A 27,798-nucleotide genomic window follows, 5' to 3' on the forward strand; every position below is an offset into this window, starting at 1 on the left:
AGGGATCAGGGGGTATGGAGAGAAGGCAGGTACAGGATACTGAGTTGGATGATCAGCCATGATCATATTGAATGGCGGTGCAGGCTCGAAGGGCCGAATGGCCTACTCCTGCACCTATTTTCTATGTTTCTATCATCATCATCGTTGAAAGCATCAACGGGCACAGTGCCTTACAATGCTACGTACGACAGTGATCGCAACTTCTACTGAAGTGTGGATGGCCGCCGGCTCACTAGGAGCTCATCTGCCCTTTGGCAGGTCTTGTTTTTGGTCCTGCTGGGGGTCCACAGCCCCCTCCTCACCTGGCAAACCAGGTGGAGGAGACGGTTTAGTCGCCGACTATCCGACCATGGAGCAGGTAGCACGGGATTATATGGTGCCCGTGGCTGGGGGAGGAGGGGGGTGGAAGAACTCCCCCCGACCTTATCATGCACATAGAAAATATGTAATAACCAAACATTCAATCATTCAAATACTGTAACATTATTATAAAATGAGAAACTAGGGTGGCGCAGCTGGTAGAACTGCTGCCTCGCAGAGCAAGAGTCCCGGGTTCGATCCTGACCTGTGGAAGGTTTGCATATTCTCCAGGCTTCTCTCTCGTCCCAAAGGCGTGCAGTTTTGCAGGTTATAACAGTAAATTGCCTCTAATGTGTTGGGAGTGGATGGGAAAATAGGATAACATAGAACTAGTATGAATGGGTGATCAATTTTCGGCATGAATTTGGTGGGTTTATAGACCATAGACAATAGGTGCAGGAGTAGGCCATTCGGCCCTTCGAGCCAGCACCGCCATTCAATGTGATCATGGCTGATCATCCCCAATCAGTACCCCGTTCCTGCCTTCTCCCCATATCCCCTGACTCCGCTATTTTTAAGAGCCCTATCTAACTCTCTCTTGAAAGCATCCAGAGAACCCGCATCCACCGCCCTCTGAGGCAGAGAATTCCACAAACTCACAAGTCTCTGTGAGAAAAAGTGTTCCCTCGTCTCCGTTCTAAATGGCTTACCCCTTATTCTTAAACTGTGACCCCTGGTTCTGGACAACCCCAACATCGGGAACATGTTTCCTGCCTCTAGCGTGGCCAAGCCCTTAACAATCTTATATGTTTCAATGGTCCTCTTTCCTTTAAATTAAAGTACATAAAGTAATATCGTCATAGAGTCACAATAACAGGCCCTTCAACCTAACTTGCCCATGCAGACCAAGGTGCCCCACATGCACGTGTTCCGCCTGTCCGTAGTTGGCCCATATCCCTCCAAACATATCCAACCCATGTACCTGTCCAAATGTCTTTTACCTGTTGTTATAGTACCTGCCTGAACTACCTCCTACGGCAGCTCGGCCCATACACCCACCAAACTCTGTGTGGAAAAAGTTGCCCCGCAGGTTCCTATTGAATCTTTTCACAAAATAAATGGGTCAGGCAGCATCTCTGGAGAAAATGGAGAGGTTACGTTTCGGGTCTTTCATCACTCCTGACCAGAAACATCACCCATCCATTTTCTCCAGAGATGCTGCCTGGCCCCCTGAGTTATTCCGGCATTTTGTGTCTCTGTTTGGTATAGCCAAGTATCTGTAATGCTTTTTTATTAATTTTTTATTACATTCCAAGTAAAAAGAATGTGCCACAAAAAAAAATTCAATGTAAATCAGTTGTATTGAGGGTGTGATGTAGGCTATATTTGTTATTGGGCATAGAGGATAGGAGGAGCATTTCATACCTGCATTATGTAACAGTAGGCGGTGAGCAACACCTGATGGGGTGTAGAAACAAGGAACTGCAGATACTGATTTACAAAAAAGGACGTAAAGTGCTGGAGTAACTCAGCGGGTCAGGCAGCGTCTCTGGAGAACATGGATAGAAGCTGAAGGTAGACACCAAATGCTGGAGTTACTCAGTGGGTGAGGCGGCATCTATGGAGAGAAGGAATGGGTGGTTTTTGGTTCGAGTCCTTTCTTCAGACTGATGTCGGGGAAGGGGGCGGGACAAAGATAGAAAGTAGGCGGAGACGTAGGAGAACTGGGAAGGGGAGGGGAAGGAGAGAGAAATCAAGGGCTATCTGAAGTTACAGAAGTCAATGTTCATACCGCTGGGGTGTGAGCTGCCCAAGCGAAATATGAGGTGCTGTTCCTCCAATTTGCGCTGGGCCTCACTCTAACAATGGAGGAGGCCCAGGACAGAAAGGTCAAATTGGGAATGGGAGGGGGAGTTGAAGTGCTGAGCAACTGGGAGATCAGGTAGGTTACGACGGACTGAGCGTCTACTATTACTATTACTATTACCACTGTCTCCGCCTACTTTCTATCTTTGTCCCGCCCCCTTCCCCGACATCAGTCTGAAGAAGGGTCTCGACCCAAAACATCGCCCATTCCTTCTCTCCATCGATGCTGCCTCACCCGCTGAGTTACTCCAGCATTTTGTGTCTACCTTCGCTTTTATCCAGCATCTGCAGTTCTTTCTTACACATGGATAGAAGCTGTTTTGTGTCGGGACCGAAGAAGGGTCCCAACCCAAGACATGACCCTTCCTGGGATGTAGCAAGTGGTGTCCTAAATGTACAACTTCAGACTTTAGAGATACAGCACATAAGCAGGCCCTTCCACCCAACATGTCTGCACCGACTGGTGATCACCTTGTACGCTAACACTATCCAACACTAGGGACAATTTTACTGAAGACAAATTACCCATAAACCTGTATGTCTTTGGTGTGTGGGAGGAAACTGGAGCACCCGGAGAAAACCCACGCAGTCACGGGGAGAACGTACAAACTCTGTACAGACAGCACCTGTAGTCGGGATTGAACCTGGGTTTCTGACGCTGTAAGGCAGCAACTCTACCTCTGCGCCACCGTGCCGCCCCATGAATGTGAAGACATAATTGAAAAAAATTATTTAATAATTTCATAATGGAAATTGAACAAGTACTCGAAGAACTGTATGGTATTTTGTATGGGTATGGGGAAAACAGGTCCAAATGTTGGGGGAGTCCTGAACCAGGGGCCACAGTTTAAGAATAAGGGGTAGGCCATTTAGAACGGAGATGAGGAAAAACATTTTCACCCAGAGAGTTGTGAATCTGTGGAATTCTCTGCCTCAGAAGGCAGTGAAGGCCAATTCTCTGGATGCTTTAGAGAGAGTGCTAGATAGAGCTCTTAAAGATAGCGGAGTCAAGGGATATGGGAAGAAGGCAGGAACGGGGTACTGATTGTGGATGATCAGCCATGATCACAGTGAATGATGGTGCTGGCTCGAAGGGCCGAATGGCCTACTCCTGCACCTATTGTCTATTGTCTATAGTGCAGAGAGTGGGTGGCAGAAAAAAGTGGGTCCAAATGGAATAGCTTTCAGGGAAGCAGCAGTAGCCTTTTGGTTGCTATTTGTAATGGGTTTTCCTAATCTGCTAACTAGCTGGCTGAATATATTTTAGACCCAATGAAGTGCAGTCTATTAAAATGAGATAAAAATACTTCAACCCTTGTCCTCCTTAAAGAGGTTTTCAATCCAGATTCTCTTGACTGCATTTGAACAGTTGACAGGTGTGCATTAGTAAAGCTGTACTCATTGCTGAGGTAGCAGCTGGTAGCAGTCACAACGAGGGGAAGTTATTAAACATGAAAATAATAACCCTGTCATGTCCTGTCTACTTATCGCTCAGGCAGAGCCGCTTGGTCATGTTTTGTGGCACCGGCAGCTGGAAATGTAATTAAACCTCAAATTATGTCGTGGTTTAGATAAACCAATCGTCCTTAATTCGTATTGTCCATTACAGAGGGCGGATGATGAGCTGGGTGCGGTTTAGGTGGCGCAGCGGTAGAGTTGCTGCCTCACCGCGCCAGAGACCCGGGTTCCATCCTGACTACGGGTGCTGCCTGCATGGAGAGTGTACTTCTCCCCGTGAAACTTTTTCACACAGAGAGTGGTGAATCTCTGGAACTCTCTGCCACAGAGGGTAGTTGAGGCCAGTTCATTGGCTATATTTAAGAGGGAGTTAGATGTGGCCCTTGTGGCTAAAGGGATCAGGGGGTATGGAGAGAAGGCAGGTACGGGATACTGAGTTGGATGATCAGCCATGATCATATTGAATGGCGGTGCAGGCTAGAAGGGCCGAATGGCCTACTCCTGCACCTATTTTCTATGTATCTATGTATCTATGTGACCACGTGGACTTTCTCCGGGCGCTCGGGTTTCCTCCCACACTCCGAAGACGTACACGTTTGTAGGTTAATTGGCTTCGGTAAAATTAGATTCAAGATTCAAGAGAGTTTATTGTCATGTGTCCCAGATAGGACAATGAAATTCTTGCTTTGCTTCAGCACAACAGAACATAGTAGGCATTGACTACAAAACAGATCAGTGTGTCCATATACCATTATATAAATATATACACACATGAATAAATAAACTGATAAAGTGCAAATAACAGATAATGGGCTATTAATGTTCAGAGTTTTAGAATTGTATAATTGTACCCACTGTGTGTAGGATAGTGCTAGTGTACGGGGTGATCGCTGGTCGGCGTGGACCCAGTGGGTCGTTGGGCCCGTTTCCGTGCTGTATCTCTAAAATCTAAAATTACCGTAAGACTATAAGACTCGGAATCAGAATTTAGCCATTCGGTCCATCGAGTTTACACCGTCATTCACTCATGGTTAATCTATTTTTCATTCTCAAACCCATTCTTCTGCCTCCTCCCCGTAATCTTTGATGCCCGTTCCAATCAAGAACACCCCACTCTCCGCATTAAAGTACCAAATGTCTTGGTCTCCACAGCCATCTGTGGCAATGAATTCCACAGATTTGCCGAAAGAGATTCCTCCTCATCTCCATTCTTAAGGAACGTCCTTTTTTAGTGAGGCCACGCCCTCTGAACTCTCCCACTATTGGAAACATTCCTTCCACGTCCATTCTATCTAGGCCTTTCACTATACGGTAGGTTTCAATTAGACCTCCCCCCCCCCCTCATTGTTATAAACTTCAGCAAGACGAGGCCCAGAGCCTTAATGCTTGTAATTGAACTCTATAGAACTGAGATAGACACAAAATGCTGAAGTAACCCAGCAGGACAGGCAGCATCTCTGGAGAGAAGGAATGGGTGACGTTTTGGATCGAGACCCTTCTTCTGACTGATCTGTGGAACTTAGATTGTGAATAAAGGAAGGATCGATTTCTCTTCGTAAGGAGGATAATAAGCAGGAGATATTGACTCAAGTGAATATCTGGAATTCACCACCTGAGAAGGGGCCGCACAGTTGGTCGAGCTGCTGCCTCACAGAGACCAGGGTTCGATCCTCACCTCGGCTGCTGTCTTTGTAGAGTTTACACGTTCATCTTGTGCCCACATGAGTTTTCTCCAGGTTTGGTTTAGTTTAGTGATATAGTGCGGAAACAGGCCCGTCGGCCCACCGAGTCCGTGCCGACTGGCAATCCCTGCACATTAACACGACCTGACACACTCGAGGGCCAATTTTACATTTTATACCAAACCAATTCACCTAAAAAACCTGAAACTCATTAGAATGTGGGAGGAAACCGAAGATCTCGGAGAAAACCCACGCTGTCACGGGGAGAACGTACAAACTCCGTACAGACAGCACCCGTTGTCGGGATCGAACCCGGGTCTCCGGCGCTGTAAGGCAGCAACTCTACCGTTGCGCCACCGTGACCGCACATGCATGTATGCATTTCTAATTTTTGTTCCATCTGCAACACAGGGTGTGGACATTGTAAGAAGATGAAGCCAGACTATGAAGAAGCTGCTGAACTGCTAAATAGTGACAGTAATGTAAGGAAATGTTTATATTCTTTCTTATTCTTTCCCCATGTTCGGGAAGTCCAGGACAAGGGGTCACAGCTTAAGGATAAGGTGGAAATCCTTTAAGACCGAGATGAGAAAAAAAAAATTCACACAGAGAGTGGTGAATCTGTGGAATTCTCTGCCACAGAGGGTAGTTGAGGCCAGTTCATTGGCTATATTTAAGAGGGAGTTAGATGTGGCCCTTGTGGCTAAAGGGATCAGAGGGTATGGAGAGAAGGCAGGTACGGGATACTGAGTTGGATGATCAGCCATGATCATATTGAATGGCAGTGCAGGCTCGAAGGGCCGAATGGCCTACTCCTGCACCTATTTTCTATGTATCTATGTATCGTACACACTATTGCCAGACTAGTCGGAATTGAAACTGTACACCTGAGAAAGGAGAAATAGTTATCCCTAGTTTAGTCCAGAGATACACTGCAGGACAAGCCAAGAGTCCGTGCCAACAAGCAACCCCCGCACACTAACAGTATCCAACACGCACTAGGGACAATTTACAATTTCACCAAGCCACTTAACCCACAAACCTGTACGTGTTTGGAGTGTGGGAGGAAACCAGAGCTCCCGGAGAAAACCCACGCGGGTCATGGGGAGCGCATGCAAACTCTGTACGGACAGCACCCGTAGTCAGGATTGAACCCGAGTCTCTGGTGCTGTAAGGCACCAACTCCACCGCTGTGCCAACGTGCCGCCCTGACTTCTACCTATCGTTCAAAATGTAAGGTGTTTTTTTTTTAAATTTCACCCCTTTGTTTCTGCAGTTGTCCTTCTGCAGTTGTACAGAGCCTTAGTGAGACCACACCTGGAGTATTGTGTGCAGTTTTGGTCCCCTAATTTGAGGAAGGACATTCTTGCTATTGAGGGAGTGCAGCGTAGGTTTACAAGGTTAGTTCCCGGGATGGCGTATGCTGAGAGAATGGAGCGGCTGGGCTTGCTGAGAGAATGGAGCGGCTGGGCTTGTACATTCTGGAGTTTAGAAGGATGAGAGGGCATCTAATTGAAACATATAAGATTGTTAAGGGCTTAGACACGCTAGAGGCAGGAAACATGTTCCCGATGTTGGGGGAGACCAGAACCAGGGGCCACAGTTTAAGAATAACAAGTAAGCCATTTAGAACGGAGACGAGGAAACACTTTTTCTCACAGAGAGTGGTGAGCCTGTGGAATTCTCTGCCTCAGAGGGTGGTGGAGGCCGATTCTCTGGATGCTTTCAAGAGAGAGCTAGATAGGGCTCTTAAAAATAGTGGAGTCAGGGGATATGGGGAGTAGGCAGGAACGGGGTACTGATTGGGGATGATCAGCCATGATCACATTGAATTGCGGTGCTGGCTCGAAGGGCCAAATGGCCTACTCCTGCACCTATTGTCTATTGTCTATTGTTTCTACCCTTTCTGCCTTTGCCCCTGTCCTCCTTTCCAGTCACTGTTTTCCATTGTTATCCTAGAGCCCAGGTGTGTTGGCGGCAGTGGATGTAACAACTCACAAGAACGTGGGGGAAAGGTATCAAATCACTGGATTCCCAACACTCAAGTACTTTGAAAATACAGAAGATAAGTGGACACTGCCCCATCTGCGGACCAAAGACAAAATCATCGAGTGGCTCCACAAGTACGTGCTGTTGTAGGTGTAGGAAGGAACTGCAGATGTTGGTTTAACACGAAGATAGACGCAAAACAACTGGTGTAATGTCACCCATTCCTTCTCTCCAGAGATGCTGCCGGTCCTGCTGAGTTACTCCAGCTTTTTGTGTCTATCATCAGTAATAGGAGCAGAATTTAGAAAGTTTGACAATATGGAACTAGTGAGAACGGTGATCGATGGTTGGTGTGGACTCGTGTTTATAGTTCATAACTTCTCGGAGCAGAATTAATCCATTCGGCCCATCAAGTCTACTCCGCCATTCAATCATGGCTGATCTATCTCTCCCTCCGAACCCCATTCGCCTGTCTTCTCCCCATAACCGCTTGACACGCATACTAATCAAGAACCTGTCAATCAGCACCATAAAAATACCCATTGACCTGGCCTCCAATGAATTCCACAGATTCACCTCCATATGGCTAAAGGAACTCCTCCTCATCTCCTTTCTAAAGGTACGTCCTTTTATTCTGAGGCTATGTCCACTGGTCCTAGACTCTCCCACAAGAGAAAACATTCTCTCAACATCCATTCTATCCAAGCCTTTCACTATTCGGTAAGGTTTGAACGTGGTTTCCCCCTCATCCTTCTAATCTCCAGCGAGTACAGGCTCAAATTGCCGCTCAATGCCGTCAAATGCTCATCATATGTTAACCAAATCATTCCTGGGATCATTCTCGTAAACCTCCTCTGGTTTATATCACCTTCTCCCCCCCCCCCCCCCCACCCCCCTCACTTTAAATATATGTCCTCTGGTTCTCGATTCCCCTCCTGTGGATGAAAGACAATAGACAATAGGTGCAGGAGTAGGCCATTTGGCCCTTCAAGCCAGCACCGCCATTCACTGTGATCATTGCTGATCATCCACAATCAGTACCCCTTTCCAGCCTTTTCCTATATCCCCTGACTCCGCTATCTTTAAGAGCTCCGTCTAACTCTCTCTTGAAAGCATCCAGAGAACCGGCCTCCACTGCCTTCTGAGGCAGAGAATTCCACAGATTCACAACCCTCTGTGTGAATTTTTTTTTTCCTCATCTCCGTTCTAAATGGCTTCCCCCTTCTTCTTAAACTGTGCCCCTAGTTCTGGACTCCCTTGAAGACTCTGTGCATTTACCCCATCTATTCCCCTCATGGTTTTGTACACCTCTATAAGATCACCCCCTCATCCTCCTTGGCTCCGTGGAACCCTAACCTGCCCAACCTCTCCATATAGCTCAGGCCTTCGAGCCCTGGCAGTATCCTCGTAAATATTTCTGCACCCGTAGAGAAAAAATCATTGTTCACTGTTCTATCTGGGACATGTGACAATAAAACACTTGATTCTCTTGAAAATATGTATTTTTTCAACGAAGTATTGCTCTGCATTCTCTGAACTCGCAGCTCCATCGCTGGTTAGCTCTGCAAAGTTTTCAGGATGAAATGTCGCCTGCTGTGTCTAGTGTTTGATCATTAAATGGTTGGTACCGATGAGATCACTCCGCAGTAACGCAGCCATGCTGGACTGCACTCTTGTCAGCCTCAGTGTCACTCCCCAAGTGTCACAGAGAAAGTAATTACTTTTGATTTGACATTTGGAAGGCAAAGGATGGCAAGTGAATCCTCAGTGTGACAATGTTTAATTAAATTGCTTTACTGGATCGGAAGGAGACCCGAATCCAGCCCGTGGGCCGTGCGGGAAAATTTTGTTCTCTTGGTATCCTGCAGTTAAGTAGTCTCACCCTGTCGAGAAATCTTAGACTCAGCATGGAAACAGGCCCTCCGGCCCAACTTGCCCACACCGGCCAACATGTCCTAGCTACACTAGTCCCACCTGCCTGCGTTTTGTCCATATCAATAGACAATAGGTGCAGGAGTAGGCCATCCCACCCTTCGAGCCAGCACCACCATTCAATGTGATCATGGCTGATCATCCCCAATCAGTACCATGTTCCTGCCTTCTCCCCATATCCCCTGACTCCGCTATTTTTAAGAGCCCTATCTAGCTCTCTCTTGAAAGTATCCAGAGAACTGGCCTCCACCACCCTCTGAGGCAGAGAATTCCACACTCACAACTCTCTGTGAGAAAAAGTGTTTCCTCGTCTCCGTTCTAAATGGCTTACCCCTTATTCTTAAACTGTGGCCTCTGGTTCTAGACCCCCCCCAACATCGGGAACATGTTTCCTGCCTCTAGCGTGTCCAAACCGTTGTTAATCTTATATGTTTCAATAAGATCCCCTCTCATCTTCTAAACTCCAGAGTGTACAAGCCCAGACGCTCCAAACCTGTCCTACCCATGTCCCTGTGTAAGAAAGAACTGCTGATGCTGGTTTAAGTCAAAGGTAGACACAAAATGCTGGAGTAACTCTGCGGGTGAGGCAGCATCTTTGGAGAGAAGGAACAGGCGACGTTTCGGGTCGTGACCCTTCTGCAGACTGATGCCAGGGGAGGGGGCGGGACCTCCCCTGACATCCTGTCCCCTCCCCTGACATCAATCTCCACCCGAAACGTCGCACATTCCTTCTCTCCAGAGATGCTGCCTCACCCGCTGAGTTACTCCAGCATTTTGTGTCTACTTGCCCATGTACCTGTAAACGTTGGGATAGTCCCTGCCTCAACTACCTCCTCTGGCAGCTTGTTCTATAAACCCACCACCCTTTGTGTGAAAAATTACCCCTCCTATTCAATTACCCCTCCTATTCAATCTTTTCGCCTTCACCTTCAACCTGTGTCCACTGGGCCTCGGTTCACCCACTCTGGGCAAGAGACTCTGGCCTATTCCGCTCATGATTTTATACACCTCAACAATATTAATACAAATCTTGCAGATCGTAGAAATATATATTTTTTCAGATCTGTCGAAAATACAACCATAAGCTACAGCTGGCTTGTAGAATTGTTCCACTGAATTCCCAGAGCCGCTGCCAGCAGGTAATCAAACATCCTACCCCTGATATTTTCCTCCTCTGCTGCTAATCATGGGAAGCTTTTTATCATTCTCATGGGACCAGGCATTGAATATGCAATGAAAACAATTTAAGGAGGAATCTAATCAGGGAGAAGTTCATATTTATCCCTGGAAGAGTCCACGTCTGTATTTCATTTTCAGACAATTTGCCAGGAAACCTCAACAGACCCAGGTTCAATCCAGTGCGGTTTGTGTGAAGTTTGCACATTCTCCCTGTGACCACAAGGGTTTCCTCTTCCGTCCAAAAGTGCACTTTAGTAGGTGAATTGGCTGCTGTAAATGTGTAGGAATATGGAGATCAGAGTCACGGGGTATAGAAGAGACCCTGGTGAGAGCCTCATCTATAGTAGAAGAGGGGAACCCCCGTTCCCTGAAGAATGAGGACATCTCCGTTGCCCTGGTGTGGAACACCTCACCCTGGGTTCAGATGCGGCGTAGACGGAGGAATTGGGAGTAGGGGATGGAGTACTTACAGGAAGCAGGGTGGGCAGAAGTGTAGTCCAGATAGCCATGGGAGTCAGTGGGTTTATAGTAGATGTCGGTCAGTAGTCTGTCACCTGCGATGGAGATAGTGAGGTCAAGAAATGGTAGGGAGATGTTGGAAATGGTCCAGGTGTATTTGAGTGCCGGATGGAGGTTAGTGGTGAAATGGATGAAGTCAGTGAGTTGTGTGTGGGTGCAGGAGGTAGCACCAATGCAGTCGTCGATGTAGCAGTGCTAGAGTTCGGGGATAGGGCCACAGTACGCCTCGAACAAGGATTGTTCGACGTAGCCTACAAAGAGGCAGGCATAGCTAGGGCCCATGCACGTGCCCATAGCTACGCCTCTTGTTCTGTTTCATCTTCTGCTTGTGCACGCCAGGTTGATTGCATTCGTCGGTACAGGGTGGATCACGTGAAGGTTGCAATCTCCCACCCCCCCTTAGACGTGTGATCTTCCTGTAGATGCCGAGTGTGTGTGGGTGTGTGGGTGTGTGTGTGTGTGTGTGTGTGTGTGTATATATATATATATATGTGTGTGTGTGTGTGAAAACATAATGAGGTCTTTGCGGGCTTCGTGCTAAATCGATGATGTTGTAATTCCTATTGACTCCGTTCCCAAGATGAGTGGCAGTCATTGCCCTTTCCCAAGGAGCTAATACTGCAACGCCAGGATGTCGATTGGTGAAGACAGCTGGTGTGATGGGATGTAGTGTATTGACCCGTCCGTCAGCAGGAACGCCGGAGGATACAACTGTCGTCACCTCGCCCATTAACCTCCCAATCTTCGTCCCTAAACGCAGCAAAAATAATTGGGGTGGGATCATGTGGCCATGGCTGGCAGCTTTGATAATAAATAAATGCAGGTTTGAACATTATCCTTGCAAATGTCATTTATTATAAATGGTGATTGTGTAATACCTGTGCTTGCTCAGGAAGGTTCTACTCAGATGGATGACAGCAAATTAGTTTTCCAGAGCCTACTTGACCCCTGGAGAATGCTTTGCAGAGGACAAGTATGATTTAGCTTGTGAAGTCTGAAGAAGGGTCTCGACACCCATTCTTTCTCTCCAGAGATGCTGCCTGTCGCGCTGAGTCACTCCAGCTTTTTATGTCTCTCTATTGTTTAGTTTATTGTCACGTGCACCGAGGTACAGTGAAATGCTTTTTTGTTGCCTGCTATCCAGCCAGCGTAAACTCCATGATTACAATCAAGACACCCACAGTGTACTGATGAAGGGAATAATGTTTAGTGCAAGATAAAGTCCAATTAACGTTAGTCCAAGCGCCTCCGATGATTATTTCTTGATTAGTACGGGTGTCGGGGGTGATGGGAAGAAGGCAGGAGAATGGGGTCAGGCAGGAGAGATAGATCAGCCATGATTGAATGGCGTAGTAGAGTTGATGGGCCGAATGGCCTAATTCTGCTCCTGTCACTTAGTAGCCCAGGACCACTCTCCAGTTGGTGAGCGTGCAGTTCTGTTGCCTGATAACAGCTGGGAAGAAACTGTGCCTGAATCTGGAGGTGTGTGTATTCACACTATTGTGCCTCTTGCCCGAGAGGAGAGTCCAGAGAAGATGGAATGACCGGGGTGAGACTGGTCCTTGACTTTGGGATGATGAGTGAAGGGAACAGTGGGGAAACGAGCTGGGGACTGACACTAAAAGTTAAAGGAAAAATGTGATTGTGGAGAAACTATTGTGGACATAAAGAAAGATTTAAAACCGTCTACCCATGTCGTAAGGATGAAGGGCCATCTGTGTTTAGTAGGACTGGAACGTACATGCAGTTGGAGGAGAAACTAATGCCCCTGTCCAACTTAGGAAACCTGAACGGAAACCTCTGGAGACTTTGCGCCCCACCCAAGGTTTCCGTGCGGTTCCCGGAGGTTACCGGAGGTTTTTATCAGTCTCCCTACCTGCTTCCACTACCTGCAACCTCCGGGAACCGCACGGAAATCTTGGGTGGGGCGCAAAGTCTCCAGTAGTTTCCGTTCAGGTTTCCTAAGTGGGACAGGGGCTTTAGGTGGTGCAGCAGCATCAATGGAGTGAAGGAAATAGGCAACGTTTTGGGCTGAAACCCTTCTTCAGACTGAAGGATTTCGGCCCGAAACGTTGCCTATTTCCTTCGCTCCATAGATGCTGCTGCACCCGCTGAGTTTCTCCAGCATTTTTGTCTACCTTCGATTTTCCAGCATCTGCAGTTCCTTCTTAAACATGGAGTTGGAGGAGGTCACTTGCGATCGGCTGTGTACTATTTTGTATGAATGCTCTTTTTCATTATTTCCTTCCTTCCTTCCCACCAGTCCTCAAGCTCCTCCACCGCCCGAACAGTCCTGGGATGAACAGCAGACCAGTGTCGCCCATCTTGGTGTGGAAGATTTTAAAGAATTCCTCAAGAAAAAGAAGCAAGCTTTGGTCATGTTCTACGCCCCTTGTAAGTTTTGCATTTGTACAACCTATAGCGGATTGCTGAATGTATTATTTTATCTGCCTCGAGACTTCTGGAGAATGAGCTGAGAAATGATAAGTTGCACAGATCGGATGCATTGTTTCATTCGTCCATTAATAGTCGTGGGTGGATGTCCATCCTTAATGGTGTAGCACCTTCCAAAATGTGTAGGAAGGAACTACAAACGCTGGTTTACACCGAGGATGTACACAGAATGCTGGAGTAACTCAGCGGGACAGGCAGCATCTCTGGAGAAAAGGAATAGGTGACGTTTTGGAACGAGACCCTTCTTCACTGTCTGAAGAAGGGTGTCGACCCGAAACATGACCCATTCCTTCTCTGAGTTGAGTTCTCCTCCGCCAATTACTCCAGCATTTTGTGTCCAACACCTTCCTAAACCACGACTGGGGCTGATTAATACATTTCCAGATTTGGAACCAATGAGGAAAAAAGCAACGAGAAATACTAATAATTGTCAGATATGGGAGATGGTGTGTGTGTGTGACTTGGAGGTGATCTTGCAGGTGAAGGCGCGCGCATGCGCGTGACGCCCTTGCCCTGTGTAGGAAGGAACTGCAGATGCTGGTTTACACCGAAGATTGACACAAAATGCTGGAGTAACTCGGCGGGTCAGGCAGCATCTCTGGAGAGTAGGAATGGGTGACGTTGCACGTTGAGATCCTTCTTAAGGCCTTGTTTCAGGAGGGAGTGGGTGGTTGAAGGAGGGAGTAGGGGGAGTGAGTGATTGTGAGGGAGCGAGGGGGGTGGGAGATTGCAACCTTCACGGCCTGGTCCGCCCTGTTTCGACGAATGCAATCAACCCGGCGTGCACAATCAAGTAAGATAAAATAGAACAAGTTCAATATAATTATGGAGAGGGTCAGAACTGGACCTAGGGTTGAGATTTTTGATTGGAGAAAGGCTAACTTTGAGGAGATGCGAAAGGATTTAAAAGGAGTAAATTGGGACTTTTTGTTTTATGGGAAAGATGTGGAAGAGAAATGGAGGACACTTAAAGGTGAAATTTTAAGAGTACAGAATCTTTATGTCCCTGTTCGGTTGAAAGGAAATAGTAAAAATCGGAAAGAGCCATGGTTTTCAAGGGAAATTGTACACTTGGTTCGGAAAAAGAGGGAGATCTACAATAATTATAGGCAGCATGGAGTAAATGAGGTGCTTGAGGAGTATAAAGAATGTAAAAAGAATCTTAAGAAAGAAATTAGAAAAGCTAAAAGAAGATATGAGGTTGCTTTGGCAAGTAAGGTGAAAGTAAACCCAAAGGGTTTCTACAGCTATATTAATAGCAAAAGGATAACGAGGGATAAAATTGGTCCATTAGAGAGTCAGAGTGGACAGCTATCTGCAGAGCCAAAAGAGATGGGGGAGATATTGAACAATTTCTTTTCTTCGGTATTCACCAAGGAGAAGGATATTGAATTATGTGAGGTAAGGGAAACAAGTAGAGTAGCTATGGAAACTATGAGATTCAAAGAAAAGGAAGTACTGACACTTTTGAGAAATATAAAAGTGGATAAGTCTCCAGGTCCGGACAGGATATTCCCTAGGACATTGAGGGAAGTTAGTGTAGAAATAGCAGGGGCTATGACAGAAATATTTCAAATGTCATTAGAAACGGGAATAGTGCCGGAGGATTGGCGTACTGCGCATGTTGTTCCATTGTTTAAAAAGGGGTCTAAGAGTAAACCTAGCAATTATAGACCTGTTAGTTTGACGTCAGTGGTGGGCAAATTAATGGAAAGGATACTTAGAGATAATATATATAAGCATCTGGATAAACAGGGTCTGATTAGGAACAGTCAACATGGATTTGTGCCTGGAAGGTCATGTTTGACTAATCTTCTTGAATTTTTTGAAGAGGTTACTCGGGAAATTGATGAGGGTAAAGCAGTGGATGTTGTATATATGGACTTCAGTAAGGCCTTTGACAAGGTTCCTCATGGAAGGTTGGTTAAGAAGGTTCAATGGTTGGGTATTAATGGTGGAGTAGCAAGATGGATTCAACAGTGGCTGAATGGGAGATGCCAGAGAGTAATGGTGGATGGTTGTTTGTCAGGTTGGAGGCCAGTGACTAGTGGGGTGCCACAGGGATCTGTGTTGGGTCCACTGTTGTTTGTCATGTACATCAATGATCTGGATGATGGTGTGGTAAATTGGATTAGTAAGTATGCAGATGATACTAAGATAGGTGGGGTTGTGGATAATGAAGTAGATTTTCAAAGTCTACAGAGAGATTTATGCCAGTTGGAAGAGTGGACTGAAAGATGGCAGATGGAGTTTAATGCTGATAAGTGTGAGAAGCATGCTACATCTTGGCAGGACAAATCAAAATAGGACGTACATGGTAAATGGTAGGGAATTGAAGAATGCAGGTGAACAGAGGGATCTGGGAATAACTGTGCACAGTTCCCTGAAAGTGGAATCTCATGTAGATAGGGTGGTAAAGAAAGCTTTTGGTGTGCTGGCCTTTATAAATCAGAGCATTGAGTATAGAAGTTGGGATGTAATGTTAAAATTGTACAAGGCATTGGTGAGGCCAATTCTGGAGTATGGGGTACAATTTTGGTCGCCTAATTATAGGAAGGATGTCAACAAAATAGAGAGAGTACAGAGGAGATTTACTAGAATGTTGCCTGGGTTTCAGCAACTAAGTTACAGAGAAAGGTTGAACAAGTTAGGGCTTTATTCTTTGGAGCGCAGAAGGTTAAGGGGGGACTTGATAGAGGTCTTTAAAATGATGAGAGGGATAGACAGAGTTGACGTGGATAAGCTTTTCCCACTGAGAGTAGGGAAGATTCAAACAAGGGGACATGACTTGAGAATTAAGGGACAGAAATTTAGGGGTAACATGAGGGGGAACTTCTTTACTCAGAGAGTGGTGGCTGTGTGGAATGAGCTTCCAGTGAAGGTGGTGGAGGCAGGTTCGTTTTTATCATTTAAAAATAAATTGGATAGTTATATGGACGGGAAAGGAATGGAGGGTTATGGTCTGAGCGCAGGTATATGGGACTAGGGGAGAATATGTGTTCGGCACGGACTAGAAGGGTCGAGATGGCCGGTTTCCGTGCTGTAATTGTTATATGGTTATATGGTTATAACTTTAGGCTGTGCACGCCATACGCAAGAAAAAGAAGAAGGGAGCGTGGGAGGGAGGCAGTGATTGAGGGAGGGAGTGATTGAGGGGTGGTTGAGGAGGGATTGAGTAAAGGAATAAATGGAGGTGGGTGATTTAGGAGTAATGGGAGTTTTGATGAATAACTGCAGTGCATTTAGTGTTTGGTTCACAAAGCAGCCCCAGTTTGCTGGTGGTAGTGAATATTTAGGGTGGCGTGGACAAGTTGGGCCGAAGGGCCTGTTCCATGCTGTATGACTGATAGACATTTCTCGCGGGCAGAGATGACAAAGACTAGAGGGCATAGTTTTAAGCTGAGAGGGGCAATGTTTCAAGGAGATGTGCAGAGCTGTTTTTACACATAGAATGTTGGGAGCCTGGAACATACTGTTCCAGGTGTGGACTCCTGTATATCGGCGAGACCAAGCGCAGGCTCGGCGATCATTTCGCTGAACACCTCCGCTCAGTCCGCCAAAACCCACCTGATCTCCCGGTTACTGAACACTTTAACTCCCCCTCCCATTCCCACACTGAACTTTCTGTCCTGGGCCTCCTCCATGGTCAGAGTGAGGCCCAGCGCAAATTGGAGGAACAGCATCTCATATTTTGCTTGGGCAGCAGCTTGCACCCCAGCGGCGTGAACTTCATTGCAATTGAAAGAACCTGTATTGCTGTATTGGCCCAGTGATGCTGCTGTGCCGCGTTTCTACACGCTCTTTAGCAGTGATGGTGGCGCAGCGGTTCGATCCTGACTACAGATGCTGTCTGTAAAGAGTTTGCACATCTTTGGTTTCCTCCCACACTCCAGTGACGTACAGGTTAATTGGCTTAGTATCTATGTAAACTGTCCCTCGTGTGTGTAGGATAGAGTTAACGTGCGAGGATTGCTGGTCGGCGCCGACTCAATGGGCCGAAGGGCCTGTTTCCGCGCTGTATCTCTAAACTAAACTAAACGATGATTGGATTCTGATATATAGTGCAATTAACTTTCTAGATATTTTGCAGCAATTATCCTTGCCGTACTAATACACTGGAGGGCTAATTTGGTTAAAGAGAAAAATGATTAATTGCCTGAAATACAGTATGTTAAAATATAAATGAAACTGAGAATGTTCCTCCATGAGCAAAGATTAAATGGATAATTAATGATGTGTTCAAAACGATGCTGGAAGAACAATGATGTGTGAACATAGATTTAAGATAATGTGGAGCAAGATCAAGAGATTGGAGAAAGCTAGCGGCAGCACGGTGGTGCAGCGGTAGAGTTGCTGCCTTACAGCGCCAAAAAACCCGGGTTCGATCCCGACCGTGGGTGCTGTCTGTACGCAGTTTGTACGTTCTCTCCGTGACCCGTGTGGTGGGTTTACTCCGAGATCTTCGGTTTCCGCCCGCACTCCAAAGACATACACAGGTTTGAAGATTAATTGGCGTGGTATAAAGGTAAGATGGTCCCTGGTGTGTGTCGGGTAGTGTTAATGTGCGGGGATTGCCGGTCAGCGCGGACTCGGCGGGCCGAATGGCCTATTTCCGGCCTGTATCTCTGAATTAAACTAAATCTAAACTAAAATCAAAGAGGGGATACAATATTTTTTTGTTGTTGTTTATTTTGAGTTACGATGAGGAATGCATGCCCTGGAAGACTTGTAAAAACAATTGTAGCAGAAGGTTCCAAAAGCAATATCAATAAATACTTGAAAAGGGATGAATGTGGCAGCTTGTTTGAAGAGCGAAAAACCACGATTCTGTGCTTAACAATGACACCCTGTGGACCTGGTGGTGGAGGTCTAAATATGCTTTGTGCTCAGCACTATCTCCCCAAAGTAGCAGAGTCCTTGAAAGTTGCAGACGTATGTCTATATGGACACATAATTCTGTCTATTAGATACGATGCATTCAACGGCTTGGCCATCGAGCATTCCCAGTGTGAGCATTACACTAGTAGGGGCAGCAGTGGCATTGATACTGGGCCCTGTATCAGTCGTGACTCTGTAGGCAATAGCATCGACTTGGAGACAGAGAGACGAGGGTTTAAATCTTGCTGAAGAACCTAAGTCTGGCAAAGTCCAATCTATCACTTGAAAAGCCCAGTGAGGTTTCCCTGGTGTCCTGGGCCAATATTTATTTCTTACACCCCATCAAAAAGGCTACCGTAAATAATAATATTTACAGTAGCTTTCCTCGTACATATTAGGAGCTTTGTTTACAATGGGCAATAGGTGCAGGAGGAGGCCATTCGGCCCCTCGAGCCAGCACCGCCATTCAATGTGATCATGGCTGATCATATTGAATGCGTGATCATTACTTCACGCATTCTGCAGCAGTTTCGACATATAGAGCGGAAACAGGCCCACCGAGTCAGTGCCGACCAGCGATCCCTGCACACCAACACTGTCCCACACGCACTAGGGACACTTTACAATTAAACCAAACCAATTAACCTACTAACACCTGTGCGTCTTTGGAGTGTGGGAGGAAACCGGAGATCCCGAAAACGACCCACGCAGGTCACGGGGAGAACGTACAAACTCCGTACAGACAGCAACCGTAGTCAGGATTGAACTTGGGTCTCTGGCGCTGAGAGGCAGCAACTTTACCGCAGCGCCGCATGTGCCGCGGCACTTTGGGATAACCGGAGAGTGTAAAGATTACTGTATAAAATTCCTTTATTTCATATTTGTTTTGTAAATGATAGTGGAGTCTTCGACTGCTGGGGCAATGGCACAGCAGAGGTGAGCATGAACTCAAATTGCTGGCGTAACTTAGCAGGTCGGGCAGTATCTCTGGAGAACGTGGGTAGGTCACGCTTTGGGTTAGGACCTATCTGAACACCCTTTTTGTTGATAACCAGCATCTGCAGTTCCTTGTATCTACATTTGAATATTGAAGGAATGGAGAAATACTTGTGGATATAAAGGGGGAATGTGGCGTCATGTTCCCCATAGACATTGTGGGCCAGAGGGCCTGTTCCTGTAATAAAAAGGAACTGCAGATGCTGGTCTATACCAGGGCAGCCACGGTGGCGCAGCGGTACAGTTGCTGCCTTACAGCGCTTGCAGCACCAGAGACCCGGGTTCTATCCCAACTACGGGTGCTGTCTGTACGGAGTTTGTACATTCTCCCCGTGGGTTTTCTCCGACACTCCAAAGACATACAGGTGTGTAGGTTAATTGGCTTGGTGTATGTGTAAATTGTCCCTAATGTGTGTAGGATAGTGTTAGTGTGCAGGGATCACTGGTCGATGCGGACACGGTGGGCCGAAGGGCCTGTTTCCGCGCTGTATCTATAAAATAAATTTTTTTTTTTTTTTTAATAGACACAAAATGCTGAAGTAACTCAGGGGGTCCTCAAAATGCTGGAGTATCTCAGTGATACTGTATCCTGTGCTGTACTGATCTACGTTAGATGTAGAAATCTGCACAGAACAACTTGACTGTAAAAGATTTGGGTAATCACAATTTAAAATTCAGTCCACATGCAGTAATCCACCTTCTAACTTGTGGATTACATGTTTGGTATATAACTCAATCCCCAGCTTGTAAGAAAGACTTTATGATTTATTTCTTCCCCGACCTTCATTGATTTGATCCCTTCCTTTGCTGGCTGCACCATTTCCTCTCTTGAATGTTAAGTACATCCTCTGTTCAAGGATTGGTCTTATTTATCAACATTGTCCGAGGCACAATGGAAAACCTTGGCTTGCAAAAACAACATTTAAAAGACATTTGGACAGGCACATGGATAGGGAAGGTTTCGAGGATTGGACTAACGCAGGCAAATGGAACGAGCTTAGCTGGGCATCTTGGTTAGCACGGACGTTGGGCCAAAGGGCCTGTTTCCATGCTGGATGATCCCACGACACAAAATCCATTCCTACTAATTACTGCCCAGTGAGTCCCTACCGTGTTCAGCTTCGGAGTGCTGGGCCTGCCGACTTCAACATCGTGCCACTGTGGTCTGCGGAGCTTCCAGTCGCAGGCGGCGCTGACTTTAAACACTGCGGAGCCTGGTGTGTTGGAGCTCAGCCCAGTGCGGCCTGTGGACTTCGGGAGCCGCGGTCTCCGGTAGCAAGCGGCCGTTTCGGAACTCCAAGCCACTTAGATTGTTCTTCCGACGCCGGAGTTCCATCATTCCAGCGAGAGGGCCTGAAACATGGCGACTGCGGAGGCCTCAACTAGGTCTCGACCAGGGGTGAACATGGAGGAAGTGGACTGAACTTTGCTGCCTTCCCTCACAGTGGGAAACGTTGATCCCGCTGTGGGGGGCTGTTTTTATGTTTAAGTGGGTGGGAAAGAGAGAGGGAGAGAGAGTGGGGTAGAGAGCGAGGGGGGTAGAGAGGTTGGGAGTGAGAGTAGATAGGGAGGGGGTATCTCCCTCCTCCACAACCCCCCCCCCCCCGATCTCCATCCTCCACTCCCCCCCATATCCCTCTACCACCTCGCTCCCCACCCCATCTCCCTCCTCCTCATTTCCCTCATCCTCCTCCCATTCCTGCCCCAGGACCTACGAAGGTCGTAGAGCAGCGCCAGGGCCTGTTTCTCGTACTCGGCCCGGCCCGGCCCTGGCTGTAGACTCCAGCCGTCAGCTCGGCCGCCACCTAGTCTGCAGTGCCGGCCCCGACTTCATCTCCGTGCTCGTTCCTGACCCCGGACCCAGGCTCGTCCTTGGTTCCAGCGGCGGCTTCTTTCTCGGCCCCGGGTCACGGCCCCATCCCAAGCCCCGGGCTCGGTCCTCACTCCAGCTCCAGGCTCGGCTCCAGCCAGGACCCGCGGCACCACCCTCTCCACCGGGCGCCTTCAGCCGCCAAGCGAGCGCTGCAGTGCCCCTCCCTCCCGGAGAGTCCCGTCCTGCCTTGCAAGTGCATTGTGATGTCACTCGGGTTTTTCTTTCCGAAAAGGGTGAGTTTTCGGGCTGTTTTTAAAACTTTAAACGATTAAAAACTTCAGAAATAAAGGTGGGAATGCGACGGGAAGATGTTTATCGCCTTGACGTGGAAAATGTGAGTAGAATGTGTGAAAATGGGAAGACTGTGGCCTAGCGTTTGGAAGAAGTTAGGAATTAACCAGATATTGGCACACACACACACACAGCCACAAACAAGACGAAGAGTTTTAGTATTATAGAGATTGCATCCACTTCTATAGCTTCCCTTAGACTTTACTTTGGACATTAAAGGCACAGTGTGGAAACAGACCCTTTGGCCCACCATGTTTGAACCGACCAGCGATTGCCCGAGTTTCAGTTTAGTTTATTGTCACGTGTACCTTAGTTTAATTTGGAGATACAACGCGGAAACAGGCCCCTTGGCCCACCGGGTCCGCGCCGAGTAGCGAACCCAGCACATTAACACAATACTATTACCCACCAGGGACAATTTTTACATTTACCAAGCCAATTAACCTACAAACCTGTACGACTTTGGAGTGTGGGAGGAAACCGAAGATCTCGGAGAAAACTCACGCAGGTCACGGGGAAAATGGACAAACTCCGTACAGACAGCACCCGTAGTCGGGATCGAACACGGGTCTCCGGCGCTGCATTCGCTGTAAGGCAGCAACTCTACCGCTGCGCCACAGTTGCGTGCTAAAGAGCCAGCGAAAAGACAATACTTGATTACAATCGATCCATTCACAGTGTACAGATACATGATACAGGGAGTAACATTTAGTGCAAGGTAAAGCCAGCAAATTCCTATCAAGGATAGTCCGAGGGTCACTAGAGAGTTAGCTAGGAGTTCAGCACTGCTCTCCACACACTGTCCCAATGATAGTCAATGAGAGTTGTAGGCACAGCATCTCCGTCTGAAGAAGGGTCTCGACCCGAAACGTCATCCATTCCTTCTCTCCAGAGATGCCGCCTGTCACGCTGAGGCATTTTGTGTCTATATCTTCGAGGAGGTCAAAGCCTTCAGGTACATGAAGAAAAACAAGTAAATGCAGATGCTGCTTTACAACAGAAAAAAATAGACACAGTGCTGGAGTAACTCAGCAGGTTAGGCAGCATCTCTGGAGAACATAGATGTTCATAGGGCGGTCACAGTTACTCCAGCATTTTGTGTCTATCTTCGATTTAAACCAGCATCTGCAGTTCTTTCGTACACCTCTCGCCTTCAGTGTTCCACGTTGGCGCATTACAGCGCGCAGAACTAAAAAATAAAATAAAATCAACCGTTTCCGAGAATCGATCTTTTTGATTCGGTGCGTCAGATTTCAAGTGTTCAAATTCACCTTCTCTCTGCAGTTCTGATATTTCACATTCATATCCCCGTATTTGTGCCTGCTCCAAACACATCATCTCCACCATCTTTCAGCCAACACCATCAGAATTTGTGTCAATCGTCCTCTCCTGATCTCCACCCTATCAAAGAACACTTTCGTTCTCTCTCCGCAGTGCTACCATTTCTCCAGAATTTAAACCTCTTTCATTTCAGCCACGCGGCATAGAAACAGGCCCTTCAGCCCACCGAGTCCCACGCTGACCATCGATCACCCGTTCACACCGATTCTACCTTATCCCACTTTCTTATCCACTCCCTGCACTTTAGGGGCAATCTTTCTAGGTTTGCCAGGTGATGAGGGGGCTGTGGACCCCCAGCAGGAGCAAAAACAAGACCTGTCAACGGGCGGATGAGCTTCTATCGAGCCAATGGCCATCCACACTTCAGTAGAAGTTGCGATCACTGTCGTACACGGCATTGTAAGGAACGATGATAAAGCACACACACACACACCAAAATCCTATACTTCCAGCGGAGGAAGTCCACAGGAACTGGAGGACAGAGATGTGTGGTGCGTCCGTCACCGTTCCCGCCGGAAACCGGCACCACTGCGTAGTTAGTGTTTTCAACGATGATGAATGAATAATAATAATAATAATAATATCTTTTATTGTCATTGCACATAAGTGCAACGAGATTTGGGTATGCAGCTTCCATCCGACATCATAACTTAAATAACTACTAACATTTAGGTTTAGATACCCCGTGAACATGGTTTGTACAAAGAACATTACAACAGTAAAATAGTCAAAACAGACCAAAGTGCAGATGTGTCTGTGCGACTTGACCATCCGAGGGAGACAGTCCGTGGGGGTGGGGGGCACTCAGCCGGGCCGGTTCAGAGCAGCTATAGCTCTGGGAAAGAGGCTCTGGGAAAGAAGAAAGAATGGATGAATGGTTTTCTTCAGAGGCCATTTTACCTACAAACCCGCACGTCTCTGGCATGTGGGAAGAAGCCAGAGCACCCGGAGGAAACCCATGCCGTCATAGGGAGAACGTGCAAACCCCACACAGACAGAAACCCAAGGTCAGAATCAAACCAGGATCTTGGGTGCTGAGAGGCAGCAGCTGTGTGATGGATCTTTCCACTACTTTCTGCTTCTATTTCTTCTTCCCAACGTTACTCTGACAAGCTTTCTCTTCTATAATTGCAGGCTTCTGGAGCAGTACAATGGAAAACATTCTCTATTACACAATAGTCAGGTTTAAATGTGATCGAAAAGATGGGAGGGGGGAGAAAGTTGGCATGGCAACAGAAACTAGGCCACTGTCTCCTGGTCCTTATTTTGATAGTTGTGGATATTTGAAGAGTTGTTACAGAGGCAGAGATGTTGCTCTTGTGAGTTTATACTTTTATATCAGGGCGCTGTGAATTTCACAGCTTGGTCTTCCAGTTATCTCTACGCTTCCTGTACTTGGACGAGTGCGACCTATGGGCACCAGGTACCTGTGATGTTTAAGTTGAGAGATATAGCATGGAAACAGGCCCTTCAGCACACGGAGAGCATCGGTTACCCGAACACTGGCTCTATTGTCGCACCAGCAGTAATTTACAGAAGCCAATAACCTACAAATCTGTCGTACAGTCATAAGGAATAGGAGTAGAATTAGGCCATTCGGCCCACCGCGTCCTCTCCGCCATTCAATCATGGCTGATCTATCTCTCCCACCAAACCCCATTCTCCTGCCATAGAAACATAGAAAACAGGTGCAGGAGGAGACCATTCGGCCCTTCGAGCCAGCACCGCCATTCGTTGTGATCATGGCTGATTGTCCCCAATCAATAACCCGTGCCTGCCTTCTCCCCATATCCCTTGACTCCACTAGCCCCTAGAGCTCTATCTAACTCTCTCTTAAATCCATCCAGTGACTTGGCCTCCACTGCCCTCTGTGGCAGGAAATTCCACAAATTCACAACTCTCTGGGTGAAAAAGTTTTTTCTCACCTCAGTCTTAAATGGCCTCCCCTTTATTCTAAGGCTGTGACCCTGGTTCTGGACTCACCCAACTTTGTGAACATTTTTCCTGCATCTAGCTCGTCCAGTCCTTTTATAATGTTATATGTTTCTTCTCCTCTGACACCTGTACTAATCAAGAATCTATCTATCTCTGGGCATATGTGTCGGAAGGAACTGCACATGCTGGTCAATACTGAAGATAGGTGCAAACTGCTGGTGTAACTCAACGGGTCAGACACCATCTTTGGAGAAAAACAACAGGTGACATTTCGGGTCAGAAACCCTTCTTCAGAAAGACTCGGCATCTGCAGAGATTCTGCCTGACCCGCAGAGTCGCAGCTACATTTTGTGTCAACCTACAAACCTGCGCTATATTTGGAATGTGGGAGGAAACCAGAGCACCCGGAGAAAACCAACGCAGGTCAGGGGGAAGAATGCACAATCTCCATCAGACAGCACCCAGAGACAGGGTCGAACCCGGGTCTCTAGCACTCTGAGACAGCAGCTCTACCGCTGCGCCACCGTGCCGCACTTTTAAATATCCCTTAAGGGCCTGTCCCACGAGCATGCGGCTGCATGCGGCAAGCGCGACCAAATCTGAAGCGGGGGCCGCGCGGAGGTCGAGTGATCCCGTACGAGTTGATGTGAAGTTCGAGCGAAGTCCACGGGAAGTTCGCGCTAGGCATACGCCGTCGAGGCGGTGCATACGGCCTCAATGCAGCTGCGGGCCGGCAGGCCGTTGCCGCACGGAATTTTTGAACACGGTCAGTTTTTCGGAGCCCCGCGCGATGTCGGGACCAGCTCCGCACAACTCCATACGGCTCCGGCGATCGAAGTGGGACCGGCCCCGCGAGGCCGTACGGCTCAAGCGACCACGTTAGGTCGCGCTTGCCGCATGCAGTCGCATGCTCGTGGGACAGGCCCTTTACTTTGCAGGCTCCGCTCAAGAAAGACTGCTGGTGGTGGAAACTGCCATTGGTGTGGGTGTTTGAAGCACCCTGAAATAACTCGCTTTGAGAAAAGAGCGAACAAGTTATTTAGTTTAGAGATACAGCGCGAACACAGGCCCTTCAGCCCACCGCGTCCACGCCGACCACCGATCCCCGCACACTAACACTGTCGGACACACGCTAGGGACAATTTACCATTTTATCAAGCCAATCAAACTACAAACCTGTACATCTACAATGAATGGGAAACCAGCATATTTGTTCATTTGAGCACTCGAACTACTGAGGGCAATTAAATCCCTGATAGCACCACTGATGCTGGATTGACAAAGCCAGCTGGTCAAGTCTGATATCTTCTGGTCTGGATTCATATTTCTTATTTTCACATGAGATAGTGCCTATTCCCAGAGCATCCCCATTTATAGAGTCTGTGGCCACTTGTCAGTTTGGGATGTCAGTTTGTGGTTTGGCCGCTTTCAGTCTGACAAGTTGCCAACTTTCTCACTCCCAAACAAGGGACAAAAGGTCAAAATAAATTCGTTGACTGACTCGGCCGTGACTGGGTGAATGATGCGTTGGCCCGGGTGCTGGACTGCACACGAAGCCCAGCCGGCGGGCCAGCTGAGGAGTTTTGGCCCGGGCCGCGCGATGTCGCGCGCAAAGTCCGGCGCCCCATCCAACTCATGAACCGGTGATCGGCCAAGAGAAGGAGGGGTGGTGGTGTAGGCGGTAAGCGAAGGTCGGACAGCTGGCCGGGCCGACGGGGCCACGGGCGAGGCGCTGCTGCTGCTGCTGCTGCACTCCATGGACTGCACTACGTCGGGACGGGTCAGGCGGGGCCGGACGTGGCGCTCCGACCCGACAGTCCCCTCGACCCGAGTAGTAGCAGTCAAATACGGGACAAGGGCGGTCCCGTATGGGACAAACCAATTTGGCCCAATATACGGGATGTCCCGGCTAATACGGGACAGTTGGAAACCCTACTTGCAACGTATGGATTAGTTGGGCCTGTTTCCATGCTCTATGACTGTAGGATTCAAACACTTGATAAATCTTGCAGAAAGGTTTGTAGTGTTAGTGAATGCTATGTGGACTATGTCTTGTCCTATCATGTACAACCTTGCAGCATAGGAGGAGGTCACTTCAAAACCAAAATAGTGTGGGTCCTCCTGAAAATCAAAATCACTCTGAGTGTGAATGGACGATCGATGGTCGGCATGGACTCGGTGGGCCAAAGGCATGTTTCAATGCTGTATCTCTAAACTAAACTAAAGTATCAACTTCATTCGTAACTGTCACTGTATGTCATGTTGTTACTTGTGGGCGGAGCACCAAGGCAAATTCCTTGTATATGAATACTTGGCCAATAAACTTACTTACTTAAACTTACTTACATACTTAACTGGAGCTGGAAAGAGTTTCTACAGAACCCGAAGTCGGGATCGAATCCGGGTCTCTGGAGTTGCTCTTTGGACCACAAAAGAGTTGCAACTCTTTATTTTGGTGATGCAGCATGGAAACAGGCCCTTCAGCCCACTCAGTCCCATGCTGACCATGCTGACCATCGATCGCCCGTTCACACTAATTGTATATTATCTCACCTTCCCATCCACTCCCTAACGGACACCAACAAGTTTGTCCCCTTTGCCCATGTTTGGCCCATATCCCTTTAAACCTTTCCTATCCATGTACTTGTCCAAGAGTCTTTTAGTTCTGCACCTTAAAAGAACTGACCCGTTTTCGGGAGAGAACCATTTGTCCTTCACACTTAAATGAACCTGTTCTAAAGCAATTTCCTGTTCATCTTAAAGCTAAGAATAGCCCAATGGACTCGATTATCACCAACTAATTGCCTCCTGAAATCTGATACTGCCTCTCTCATTCATTGACCTTTTGAGTTTGGTGTTAATGACAAACTTTCGAATGATGTCCAGAATGTCCAAGAAAAGATCACGTAGGTTCAGAGTGTGTAGATACAGCGTGTGTAGATACAAGCCCTTCGGCCCACCGAGGCCGCACCGACCAGCGACCCCCGCACACTTACACTATCCTACATTTATACCAGAGCCAATTAACCTACAAACCTGTTTAAGAAGGAACTGTTGATGCTGGAAAATCGAAGGTACACAAAAAAGCTGGAGAAACTCAGCGGG

The 27,798-nt window shown here is 47.6% G+C and overlaps 1 protein-coding gene across 2 annotated transcripts in view; it reads left to right on the plus strand.

The window, feature by feature from the left end:
• Positions 1 to 27,798, plus strand: part of pdia5 (protein disulfide isomerase family A member 5) — a 159,428-nt gene that overhangs the window by 80,812 nt on the left and 50,818 nt on the right. For both annotated transcript variants that reach the window (XM_033024867.1, XM_033024866.1), the window contains 3 exons: positions 5,718 to 5,788; positions 7,266 to 7,429; positions 13,189 to 13,319. In XM_033024867.1, the coding sequence (XP_032880758.1) occupies positions 5,718 to 5,788; positions 7,266 to 7,429; positions 13,189 to 13,319 (366 nt within the window). The remainder of the gene's footprint in view (positions 1 to 5,717; positions 5,789 to 7,265; positions 7,430 to 13,188; positions 13,320 to 27,798) is intronic.

Source organism: Amblyraja radiata, chromosome 7 (assembly GCF_010909765.2).
Source record: "Amblyraja radiata isolate CabotCenter1 chromosome 7, sAmbRad1.1.pri, whole genome shotgun sequence".
NCBI lineage: Eukaryota > Metazoa > Chordata > Chondrichthyes > Rajiformes > Rajidae > Amblyraja > Amblyraja radiata.